This window comes from Pocillopora verrucosa, chromosome 12 (genome assembly GCF_036669915.1).
Source record: "Pocillopora verrucosa isolate sample1 chromosome 12, ASM3666991v2, whole genome shotgun sequence".
NCBI lineage: Eukaryota > Metazoa > Cnidaria > Anthozoa > Scleractinia > Pocilloporidae > Pocillopora > Pocillopora verrucosa.
Genome location: NC_089323.1, coordinates 13,790,415 through 13,803,402, shown reverse-complemented (window position 1 = coordinate 13,803,402; position 12,988 = coordinate 13,790,415). Strand labels below are relative to the sequence as shown.

Below are 12,988 nucleotides of genomic sequence, written 5' to 3'. Positions count from 1 at the left end.
AGTTTCGCAGCTGAATGGATTCCGACGCAATACAATTATTGGAAAAAAATGAATTGAAACCAACCGACATGACGGTATTGAAATGAATATGAACCAAAAAAATTGTTTTCAAATGCACCGGAACCAATCGACAAGACGACATTTCTTTTATTACCCAAAAAATATTTCTGCTGCAGCACTCGGTAGCCCCATTGTTCATTTGTTCAAACTTTTTCTTGAACTTGAAGTGATGATTAATAGTTGTTGTGACTCTGATTCCTCGTGCTTTTTTTTGTCGTTGTAGGCGGTGTTAAATCAGATTTATTAACTCGTGAAAACTCTCAGTGCACTAGAGACTATGACTTTTTCGGCAAAGGAGATCGAAAAAGTATGCTGTGGCTTTTTGAAAAAAGGCTCGGTCTAAGTGACAAAAGGATACTGGACTACTGTAGGGCTACAGTGGCTACCATTTGAAAAGTCTTCGTCATTTTCAGAGCATGGAGCAAGTAGACAATGGTGCAAGACATAGGAGAGGAGATGCCAAACCATTTTATAGAAATGTATATTTGATAAAGAACTGGGATTTTATAAGAAAAGATGGTGAACGTTACATGCCGACACAAAGTGAAGTGACACAAATACGATTATCTCCCCATCTTGGACAATATAAAAAGAAAGTTGAATTTTATCAGAATATGTCAGAAAAAATGGTTATGGAAAAGCTTGAAGAGACATTCCCCTACTTGCGTGATAAGAGGTAAGGAAAATCGAAATTTCATTTCCCCAAGAATGTGCATTAGTAGACCTCTTAAACTTGTATGTTTTGTTTACCTATTTCGGGTCATGTGATAGCACTTTAGAGAACCATGTCTCAAATTTCCTCCTATTTACGTACATATAGACGTAAAATTTACACCGGTAAACCTGGGATTTCCCTTGAGTAAACAAAAACATGCAATCTAAAGAGCTCTACTCAATGGAAACATGTGAAATAAAACCGCTGATTTCTACTTTTATTAACCGGTCATACATGATTATTAGCAATCCTTTAAATTTTTTTGTCCATGTAAAGACAGTCGCCTTTATACTGTTTTTCCTATAAATTGCCTCTTTAGTTATGCTTGTACAGTTGTTACCTCACGCCCAGCCAGATGCATGTCAACATCTCGAATTTGGGATGGAAAGACCATAAAGAGGAACACACAGGGCAACTCAGCTTTATACATTTTGGAGGATGAGGTAATACTAGACATCATTTTCTGTCTAGATAAAGAAAAAAACTTTCCCAAGAATTATGAAAAAAAGTGTTAACTTAAAATTTTCAGAAGGATTCAATGTACTTGTTAAAAGATCGACAATTTAGGGCTTTAAACACCTGCTCCTGGTTCCCAGCCAGTGGACTCGTGCAAAATAACGAGCGAGTGGCACCGATGACAAACGAAAACAAAAAGGAATAAGAACTATTTTAAACACTGTATTCCACAAGTCTGCCAGTTCCTAGGACACAAAGACACAGATAGGTAGATTAACTTTATTTAAACACGCTAGCTTATCATCAACTTATAAAAAGCTGGTTTCCAGTAGGGGTGTGAACTAAGTATAAAATTTAAAAACTACTGAAAACATACATAAGAAAAAAATGTATAAATATGAATACCCTGCTATCCATGACTCAAACTGTTAATGCATTAAATATAACCTTACGGAATAAATTAACATATCACATTTGGTCTATAGGTTGAACTATGAATAAGCACATCAAAAGTTGCTCAAGTTTCACAACTACGAATTTCATTCGGTAAGGAATTCCAGATCTTTGCACTATTATAGCTGACACTCTCTTAAAAAAATTATTCTTGGGCAATGGAACGGCCAACTTATTATCATCGTTCTTTAAATGATAATCGTTGGCCGAGCACGAGTCCCTGAAAATATTCGAAAGCCTTGCAGGTGCTAAGTCATGGAGAACCTTAAACATTTGTCTAGCGTTAATATGAATTCTATTTTCGCATAGTAAATTCCAGCCAAGGTGACATAGGGCTTCTTCAGACTGTCCAGCCTCGTTTTTGTAACGCATAATTACCCTAGCGCATCTGCTATGGAGTTTCTGCAGCCTTTCGGCTGATACACTTCCTAATTAATCCCAAACCGCACAACAACAATCAAAATAAGGTGTAATTAGTGCATTATAAACCGAACAAGTACACCTCGACTTGTAAAATCTCTGAGCCGTTTTAAAGAACTATAATCAAAATGAAGCATAATTAGTGCATTATAAACTGAAACAAGTACGTCTCGACTTGTAAAATCTCTAAGCCGTTTTAAAGCACTATTTCCTGCTGTAATCTTTTTAGTTATTTCTTCAACATGCTTGCTCCACGTAAGAGATTTATCGATGTAAACTCCAAGTATTTTGGTATATTTGACTCTATTGATCGGATCTATTCCAATGCATACATTACGTTCTAAGGGAGGCTTAGCCAATCTTTGACGTGAACCGATGAGCATATATTCTATCTTCGCAACCTTAAGGCTGAGCTTATATGCTAGTAACCATATTCTAATATTATCTAAGTCTTTATTAAGCCTTAATTCGATTTCGTCAATGCTTTTCCCGTTGGCTGAGTTCTGGAAAACAGTACTTGTTTTTGTGGATGAAGCGCTTTACATGACAAGGCTAAAGGAGTTATTGCAGATTGGAAACGGCTTCTCTCTTCCCTTTTTTCACCTGCCTCGATCTTATGACTTTTTTCCATTGACAGAGGGCCCGGCATAGTCTATGGCAAGAGATCATAAACTGCTTATATTCTCTTGCCTATTGATAATAACCAAGAGTAAAATCTCTTTTTAAATCTTTGATTTTGGTAAGGTAACACAGAAGAACGATTCCTCAGACCAGCCAAAATCAAAACACCGTCACGATAAGCTCACATCACTTGATCAGTCTCAAAAAGCAGCAAATGAACTGAGTTCTTTGGGAATAGGAGCTCCTGAGATCAGTGGACAAGAAGAGCAACCTACCTCTTGTGGAAGTCACACAAGATGCAGCACTAGTCATGGAACTTCGGGATCATGGCTGACACTAAAAGGTTTGGAAACTACATCCGCTCCTTTCTTTTAAATTTAGGGAACGCATTTTGTATTTCTTACTCAGGTTTGTCTTATGAAAGGGGCCCTTCATGGAAAATTCCCCCCTCACCTACGAGATTATGTTGTGGTTAATTTGGGGTTGAAAAGTGTATGTTGCGTATTTAATAAAACAATGAATTTATAATTTCTAGAATTTTCAACAGCAGAAACTTCAGGAGCTAAAAATGTAGCACTGCAAGGTGTCACCAGACTTCCACAAAATCAAAAGGTATAGACTCGTCTCACTGCGTTAAAAATGCTTTCTATAATTTACTTTGATTTGTATGATATTCCGATGACAAATCAATATTTTTCTTTCTTTGTGGTATTCTTTTCTTTTCGGTGCTCCGTACAGTAACCTGCGACAAGAATATTTAATTCCGCCCAATGAAAAACAGCTAAGGAGTCTGAAATTGGGTCATTTAATATCTGCTTCCCCTTTTTCTCACTAACCTATCATACAAAAATTTATAATTTGTACTACAAGTCTGGAAATGGAACTAGAAGCAGCGACTGGTATCTCACCGAGGTATTCGGGCCAACACCAAATGGTTTGGAGACAGGTTTACGCCAAGAAATATTACCAAGTTCTTTTTGGGTAACCGGTCCAGATCCACCACTGCGGCAAGCCCCTGTTATGGAAAAGTCAGTAGCAGGTGAAAGAAACACCATATCCACGTCAAGTTTGCATCAAAATTATGGAACATCATTCGGGCTGCAGACGTTTTCTTCCACACACACACCTCAGATGAACACTTCGAATGACTTGGCTGAAGCTTCTCAGCGATCGCATGAGTTGTGTTTGGTAGAGGCTATGGAAACATCCCGACAATTATGTTCAAACGAAACAGCGGCAGAGGATCTTAACCTTTGGCCTGCGGACCCACATCCTTCCCATGGGGCTTCACGTCCGGACTCCCCTCTACCAGGTACAGTGAATAAGTAGTAGTAAAAGAGGGACACCCCTCTCGAGGCCTGAAGCGGTAACCTAGCTGTTGTACTCTGGATGAAGAGATAAGGGCACAAGCCAAGACCAGGTCATTGTGTTGTTTTTTTTCAGAGAGAAATGTAACCCTCACAGTGTATTTCTCCACCTAGGCACAATTGGGGGAGAATTGCTGGAGAATCAATGAAATCGATCTCTTTTTGTTAACCATTGATCCGTTTGCTCAGAGTCTTAAATTTATGAAAAAGAATGATCTTATTTACCAGATCTGAAAAACGTATGAGCAATAACAGAAAGTCTTGGAAAAGAGGAAAAATAGGGCTATTTTTTTTGCCAAACACAACATGTAGCTGAGTTTGACAGCGAGTATAGACGATCACATCGAGAGGTGTTGGTCATTGCGGTATGGAATAAATTTCCAAATTTGGTTAATTGTCAAATCGAGCCTATAGTTTATGTTGGCGCAGGTCATGCCAATTCGGACAATTAGTTAGTCTAAGTAAGTTTACCAATAGTTGATCCCCTGGCTCCAGATCTACCCGAAGAAAACCTGGCGCCAATATTCTTCTGTGTCGGTTTATCATACCTTCTTTTTGTTCGGAATTTCCTAGCTTTTTGTGGGTTTACTTTTTTTAAATTTGGGCCTGTGGTTGGTCTTCTTTAACAGTTCCCCATAAGGGTGCTCATTTTCCTCCATGGCCACCAGTCCCCTGCATCTTTCTTAGCATAAATTAGTGCGTCGTACGATGAAGTGTTTAAAAGCATTTAAAATTTGTTCCACAAAACAAGACATGGCCGATTCTTATCCAGTTTTACTATAAGCCATGAGGCAGAGGGGTTTGTAAATAAAGGCGATCATAATGACACTAATGATAGTATTAATTATTATTTGTAATGTTTTTTCCAGACACTATCAAAAGCAGTCTATTTCAGAATACCACTCTGGCACCCAGGCCAAGAGCCATACTCACTTCGGAGAATTCGGAGGTGAAATATAACTTTTAGGTTTATTTTACACTGTAGCTTTTTGAGCCATTGAAGAAGAGTGACGAAGCCTTGCTCAAGTCAGCAAATTCAGTTTTCATTTTCCAGCCACAATTCATTGTACATTTGGGAATTGTAACATTGTTCACTCAAAAGCTCTTTCCATCTCTTTATACATGCAGGCTTAAATGTCCATTGCTCTCCAATTTCAAGTATGCCTCCATAAGTTTACTTTTCATTTAGAGTGTATGAAGGTTTATTTCAATCAGTATGGAAAGGAAAAACCAACTTAATGTCGTTAATCGTGTAGAATTAAATTTAAATCTCGAAGCATTCATTTGCTGGTGTCATGCATATACGAATGCTCATGAACATATGATGATGAAGCAAAATTACTCATGCAATTTCATTTGCATGATTACTCAAATATACTAGCTATGTCATAATTCACATTGTTTTCACAACCAGCCTGTAAGTAGTGTTTGTGCAGATATCCAATAGTTTACTTTGTGGATTCATTTATTTTGTCAGAATTCACAAGGCAAATCATTATTGTATTAATATTAAAAAGCAGCATTGTAAAATCAATGCATTATTTATTTTATTTGCATTTCAGATGCCACAAGAGTCACCACATGAAACCAATGATGCTATCAACAGCTCAGCACCAGGTAAATAAGTTGTTTATCAGGGAGTGAACTTTGTATCAGAGGAACATAGTTTGGTCCTATACCTCTATGAAATCGACAATTTTGCTCTCCCATGTTTTTTTCATTTAGTGGCATTGCCAAACTTGAATCAACCTACCTCGAGTAATACAAGAGCAACAGTCATAGTTCAGAACACTTTGCAACCCCCAAATGACTATCCAATGCAAGAAGGCAACATTCTTAATTGGCCATCGGCAGCCAGCGCAAATTGTAATCTGATCAATACACAAAACAAGGCAGATGCAGGTAGATCTAAATCAGGTTACTTGAGACCCATTTCAAACAGTAGCATACGTATAATAATTAGTTAGATGAAGCGATAAAACTTATTTTTGTATAGATGTGATACATGTACATATATTATATGGAGAAACATCTCAGTCTCTTTGTAGATTAATTACCATAAAATTGGGAATATGGGAATTCAGCTATGGACATTCCATTTGTTGAGAGATTCAGTGGCCTGCACTGGACTCCGTGTCAAGAGGTCCAGATGCAAGAGTGGGTGGGGTTAATGTGTTGTGTTCTTTCAGTTAGCAAGACACTTTACTCTCACAGCGCCTCTCCCTATGCACCCTGAGGAATACAAATAAATGGGTACTGGTTAACTGTGAACTTGCCAATTTTTCATTCCCATGTTTCTTTTTATTCAGTAGCTTTGTCGAGCTTGAACCAACCTACCTTGAGTGATACAAGTGCAACAATCATGGTTCAGAATACTTTGCAACCCCCCAATGATAATCCAATTCAAGATTTTAGCCTCTTTCCAGGGCCATCTGCAGCCATGGTGGATATGGCAAAACCACAAAACTTCACAGCTGCAGGTAGACTAGAATGGGGTTTCATCTCCCATTATATGTAGAATTATAATACTTTATGTGTAATACAAATAGTAGATCAACAAAAAATGTTTTTGTATTTCTGTTATCATGTTGATAAATGTGTCACAAAATTAGATTTACCATGTATGAAAATTCACTTTTAAAGGTAGACTTGTACGATTTACATAGAAATGGCTGTTCCTACAGGATAACAACACCTAAAACTTGTTTAGCCCTTATTCTTAAAATGAATAAAAATAATTTTTCAACTTGAGTCTTACCAGTATTTTACTGTTTTTGTTATATTTTATTTATTTCATCTAAGAAAAATTATTTATACATTCAAAAGTTATTTGAGGTAGAAAAAAACATGATAAATACAAAAGGAAACGATACACTACATCTTAGAGTACAATTTATACGACGATATTTGAGTCAAGTTAATTAATTTTTATGTAAAGCTCAGAAAAATGTAGTATGAAATATAAATTAATTTTGGAAACTAATCATATTTAGGTCAGAAGCATTTTGATTCATTTTAATTTTTCTTCCTGAGATGATTCTCTACGTTTAATTTTTGTTTAAATGAAAAAAAAAAAATTGGCAATATCACATGCTTTGAAAAGCATTTTTCGTTGTCATAAATCATGTTATGCCTATAGTAAGCTGTAACTAAAAACGTGCTTATTATAACTAGAGGTGTTTGTATTAAGTTCCAGCAACTTTTCGTATTGCGTTGGAATATATTACTGGTTAATTATGCCCATCAAAGAAATTTCTTTCCCTTGATTGTAATGCAGTGGCTTTTCCAAACACTAACCAACCCAGCTCGAGTGATTCCAGTGCAACATTCATGGTTCAGAAAAACATGGAACCCTGGAATGACTTTTTAAAGCAAGACTACAATAATACTCAGGACACATCGGTATCTACCCCAAATTTTAGTACAACAGAACTACAAAACGCAGCCCCGGCAGGTAGATCTGAATCTCAATTTTTTCTTTTTGGTTATTAAGATACCTACATTGATTTTAGTATTTCTCGGCAATTTATTAGATTAATTATTGTAGTAGCCTAGTGTATGGTTTAGCTCAGCATCAATTTCCTCTTGCTCATTTGTAAAGAATCTCACTGTTAAATCTGAAAGTTCTTGGTTCGCCTTCTCACGAAGGACTTAGATGTTATCTTTTTGCAATCCTCTTGAAAACGGTTTTAAATATTTTCTTTGATAAACATTGCATGTATTTTTTATCTTAAGCAGACGATGATTCAAACCTGGAAACAATAGAGGAACAATTGTGGAAAGTAAGATCTTCTCATCTTATTCTTATCTCATGAAGAATCGAACTTTTAAACGCGGCAGATTTTTTTGTTGTTCGCAAAGAACACTTAAATAGTTTCATTATATTCGTGTTGTTTTCATCACTCGCGCATCAATTACGAGATCGATACGATATTCATGTTAGGCCATAGAATGTATTCCGCAAACCAAAATATAAATATTAAAAAGTGAAATAATAGTCATGCAATAGAGGAATATTAAATTCGTAATATTTTGCTCATTGCTAGCTTTTTTCTTCGCCACTTCAGAGCTTGGCACCAGCTAGTTTTCCTTCTGATCGTTGCAGGGTATGACAGATTCTGGAAACTCTCAAATGGCAGATGATAACGACCACACAGGTATGTCAACTAATTCTGTTGAATTAAAGCGGAAAGATATTAAGACTCATATTTGCCAGGTGCATTTCTATGAAAGGTGCAGCTTCTGCTCTCTGTAAGTTGGCAGAATGATGAGACTGATGTGCATGTGCGAGACGTTTCTGTAGGTGCATTAATAGTAGGAGAGGGTGTTATACCTTTCTTTGAAAAGCTTCTGGGGTGAATGTGTGACGCAGTGAGGATTTATGTTGCATGTGGTGCGCCGAAAATCAAACTGAAAGAAAACCGCTTATATAATTTATATTGAAGAAATGTTAGATGTTAAACATAACTGCTGCAGGTACATGTAAATCAAAATGGGGCTACATCTCTCATTATAAACATTGGTGTATGTATTTCTTGCGATTGGTAGATCAACGAAACAAGATGTTTTTGTCGACATGTTATCTTGTAGATAAACTTAAAATAATTCTTTTCCATGATTCTAATGCAGTGGCTTCTTTAAACATCAACCAACCAACCTCGAGTGAATCAAGTGCAGCATTCATGGATCAGAATAACATGTATCCCTTTAATGACTCTCCAATGCTGGACTACACTGCTCTTCTGGACATAGTGGTATCCACCCCAGATTTTACTTTAAAAATGATTACCTTGTCATTTTATTATCAACCTTTTCATTTAATTATCAACCATTTATTACATCCCTTTTGATATCGAAAAATTCAGCTGCTCACTGAATTCAGGATTTTGTAGTCTGTATAAATATTTTATTGAAATTAATCGAAATTTTAAACACTACAGATTTTTGGTTGGTCGCAAAAAAACATCTTAACGGTTTTGTTCATGTTGTTTTCGTCTCTCGCGAACTCATTATGCGATCGATGCGATGCACAGATTAGGCTGTAGGATGTATCTCTTGAGCTAAAATATAAATATAGAAAAAGTGAAATAATAGTCTTGTAATAGAGGAATATTAAATCCTGGAATTCACCAGGAAAAAAATTTTTATTTGGAGAAGATGATAACAAAAATTATAACCAAAAAAAATAAACAGAACTTGAAATTCGCACAAATCTCAAATGCCACAGTTGCTGCTGTAATGCAGCTGAGCAGAGAATGTGTAAAGGTCAGTGCTTTTAGGTTTCAAGACTCAAGGCTAACAAAAAGGCGGCCATGTTGTCATTCCATTTATTCATTTATACTTTTATTTCACATTTAAACACTGTGTTAAAATGTTGGAATGAATAAAATAAAAGTATCTGTATAATGAGCAATATCCGAGCATTGTAGAGATTTATTTAGGAGAGACTTAGCATTTTTGAGGGGAAAAAAGGAGCATTACAGGGAGCATTTAAGTGGGGAAGCAAAAGCATTATAGACAAAAACTTAAAGGGGATTTTTATAGTGTTGAATGTAAAGAATGAAAAGGCATTAGCATTTAAATTAAAAGTGGTCTTTTATCGTCTAAGTATAGCAAGATGGGTGTTTTAAATGTTGATTAGTGTTTTCACGCCTGTCATTACATAACCTTACATTGTTTCTTTTAATAGATGTCTGACAGCTCAGCCGATAATCACAGTACAACTAGTGGTATTTCTGGACTTGATCACAACTTGTCCTTAGGTAAGAGGCTGTAAACCATGCTTGCAGCTTTGGGTGGAAAGTTACTCAAATTACCCTGATAAATCCTTACACATTTATATCTATAAGTAGTCGTTAATAGGACTAAGTGGAGTACAATTCAGGAAGTGATCGGGTGAATGATTTTAAATTGGCGTGAGTTTAATTTGAAATTACACCAAATTTTTTTTATTTGGAACGATCAGTGATGTGTTATAATTTAAGAGAAGGCAATAAAATAGCTAGTAGGAATTTACAGAAGTTGTATGTCCATTTTTTTAAATCTCATTAATGTTCTGCAGATGATCTGTGGCGGCATGAAGATAAGCACTTTCGCATTAGTGTCGAGCAGGAAAAAGTTCCCTTGCAGGTAAGTGTTTACAAAAATTATCGTAGTGAGGTATTTGTTATTGTATCTGTACACACCGTAAGTGATTGAAAGCTTATTCAGGTGGCTTTCTGTCATATGCATGTTATAATGCTATAATTGTAGGGGAATTTTTGTATGGAAATCAACCATAATGAGGTTATTCTACTGCGAAATCCCGTAAATTTACTAGCTGTGTCAATGATGCACAATATTTTTACAACCAGCTTGTTTAATTTGTGGATTAATTTAGTTTGTTGGAATTCACGTGGCAAATCATTATTATATTTAAAGATTAAAAAGATTATTATTAAAAGATTCGATTAAAAAGTAGCATTATAAGGTATTATTTGATTTCTTTGCGTTTCAGATGCCACAAGAATCACCACATGAAACCAATAATGCATCCAACAGCTCAGCACCAAGTAAGAAATGTGTAGTTTATCAGGAGTTGAACTTTGTATCAGAAAAGCATAGTTTGTTTCCATATATCTAAGAAATTGACAATTTTCCTTGTTTTTTCTTTTTTTTTCCTTTTATTAAGTGGCTTTGTAAAACTTGAGTCAACCTACCTTTAGTGATACAAGTGCAACAGTTATGTTTCAGAATACTTTGCAACCCCCGAATGACTGAATCCCACAGATTAAGAACAAAATAAATATAAAGTAAAATTTAGATGAAATTCTGATAGGGTTTAGGCTTTAGTACATTATGCTGATATTTTTTCGAGTATTTTAGTGAGGCAAAAGCACTAAGGATTATTGTGAATTTCACTGGACCTCTCCCAGAAAATTTTTTTTATGCGAAACCGGGTGACAACAAAAATAAGTTAAAAAAATTAATGAGACCCATGTTTGTCCGGTGCCTTTCTAAAAAAGGTGCAGCTACCGTTGTTATCTCTGTAAGGTAACAAAATTGCGAGACGGATCTGCATGTGCGAGAAGCTTCTGTAAATGCGATAACAGTGGATTGTAGTAAGAGAGCATGTCATACCTTTCTTTGAAAGGTAGTTGGATTGAAATGTGTGGAGCAGTGAGGACATATGTCACATATGGTGCGCTATGAATAAAGCTAAAAGAAATCGAGAACTGTTAAGGTTGTTTTGCTTTGAGAAATGTTAAATTTGTCGATCAAAACATTTTTCACATCAAGGAGGCTTCATAGGGTCTTTCGAGGGTGCGAATTGTGGGTGCGAACATAACGCGAGGTGCAAAGGTGTCAACATGCAAAACAAACATGGCGGCTCGATACGATCGCACGATTGTTATCTGAAAAGGTGTGTTAAAACAGTTTGACACAATACAGTTTTTATGTTGAGTTTCCAGCAAGTGCACCCGTAATATTCATAGGCCTTCTACGCCTGAAACAGAGGTCAACCGGAAATACAGAAAGGCGTGGATATGAAAGCGATCTTCGTAGTTATGAACACTACTTAAGCAGTAGTGAAAAGAAGGCCTGAAAAAAATTCCCGTACGGGCCTGAATTTTTTTCAGGCCTTCTTTTTATTACTACTTAAGTAGTGTTCATAACTGCGAAGATCGCTTTCATATTCACGTCTTTATCCGCAGTTGAAATATATGACTTTCATATATTCACAGCCGTTTATTGTAAGAAAGATTGCCAAAAGGCGACAGATTTGGAAGTTTGCGCATGCTCAGATATAGATTTTGGCAAAGTGCTATTTAATGATTTAATGTTTTAGGAGTTAGAGAAAGGGGATCTTTCCAGTGAGATTTGTCGCGTTTCCCTTGCAAATTTTTTTTAATCGGCCCAGTCCTAGCCACTCACAGTTCCTGCAGTTCCTATCAAATGACCCATTCTTGTTAAAATCTGTCAGAGCTAAACGATCATATTTAGGAATATGACAAATCAGAGAATATTGGCAAAACCGTCTGAACGACTTTGAAAATTCTAAAATTCAAAAGATCATGCAATATTGTTTCCATAATGTGGCAAAAAGCAAAGACATTTGACCGAGGGAAATCAAGATCTCAGGGTGTTTCGGCCAAAAATTGGAGTATATCTGCCTTTCATCAGAGATAATGTTGCCATAGTAACGTCATTGATCTGAAACGAACGCCTTATCATATCGTTAGCCGGACAGGTAAATATCTTGAGGGAAACTTTAGAATAATTAACTAGGTTTCCTTTCGTAACTCGCGCTCTGAAAGAAAAAAAACCCCAGGGAGCCACCTTTTAAAAGTGCCTTTGTACTACTTTAAAAAGTAAATAGGCGCTGAAAAGTGATTAACGTAGCCCTTCTACACAGATGGATTCTTTCTTTTACGTTCTCCATATTGTTTTAGGTGGTAAACGGATATTTATCTCCATTTAAAAAGTCGACAGCAATTTTCCATTTTCTGTTTGACAAAAAGATGCCATGTTGCCGTGAATTTATTCAGCATTATATAATAAGCTCAGTTATGCACGCATTCTGATTGGTTCTCGCTTATGATCTATTGGAGGACAGACGACTAGATGACGTCATCATTAAAACTTTTTTCAATTCTTTATTATATAAAACAAATAGATTCCAAGTTGCCGTGCGTCTGTTCAGTAATAGATCACAGAGGACGTCAAAATGTGGTAAGAACATCAGTGACACACTCGGCTGCGCCTCGTGTGCCACTTTTTTGTTCTTACCACATTTTGACGTCATCTGTGATCTATTACTGAACAGACGCACGGCAACTTGGAATCTATTTGTTAAATAGATCACAGCTGTTTTGAGAACAAAAACGTGGCACACGAGGCGTGGCCAAGAGTGTCT

The 12,988-nt window shown here is 36.2% G+C and overlaps 1 protein-coding gene across 7 annotated transcripts in view; it reads left to right on the top strand.

The window, feature by feature from the left end:
* The window catches only part of LOC131783732 (uncharacterized), a 34,259-nt gene that overhangs the window by 4,210 nt on the left and 17,061 nt on the right, over positions 1 to 12,988 (top strand). For 2 of the 7 annotated variants that reach the window (XM_066159808.1, XM_066159809.1), the window contains 16 exons: positions 284 to 736; positions 1,095 to 1,218; positions 2,849 to 3,068; positions 3,261 to 3,337; positions 3,596 to 4,037; positions 4,962 to 5,041; positions 5,655 to 5,709; positions 5,818 to 5,994; positions 6,501 to 6,572; positions 7,370 to 7,546; positions 7,831 to 7,874; positions 8,198 to 8,249; positions 8,722 to 8,846; positions 9,782 to 9,854; positions 10,154 to 10,221; positions 10,589 to 10,643. In XM_066159808.1, the coding sequence (XP_066015905.1) occupies positions 477 to 736; positions 1,095 to 1,218; positions 2,849 to 3,068; positions 3,261 to 3,337; positions 3,596 to 4,037; positions 4,962 to 5,041; positions 5,655 to 5,709; positions 5,818 to 5,994; positions 6,501 to 6,572; positions 7,370 to 7,546; positions 7,831 to 7,874; positions 8,198 to 8,249; positions 8,722 to 8,846; positions 9,782 to 9,854; positions 10,154 to 10,221; positions 10,589 to 10,643 (2,101 nt within the window). In that variant the 5' untranslated portion in view covers positions 284 to 476. Of the gene's footprint in view, positions 1 to 283; positions 737 to 1,094; positions 1,219 to 2,848; positions 3,069 to 3,260; positions 3,338 to 3,595; positions 4,038 to 4,961; positions 5,042 to 5,654; positions 5,710 to 5,817; positions 5,995 to 6,401; positions 6,573 to 7,369; positions 7,547 to 7,830; positions 7,875 to 8,197; positions 8,250 to 8,721; positions 8,847 to 9,781; positions 9,855 to 10,153; positions 10,222 to 10,588; positions 10,644 to 12,988 lie in introns of all 7 variants that reach the window. The other 5 variants (XM_066159810.1, XM_066159811.1, XM_066159812.1 and 2 more) reach the window with 5 other exon arrangements.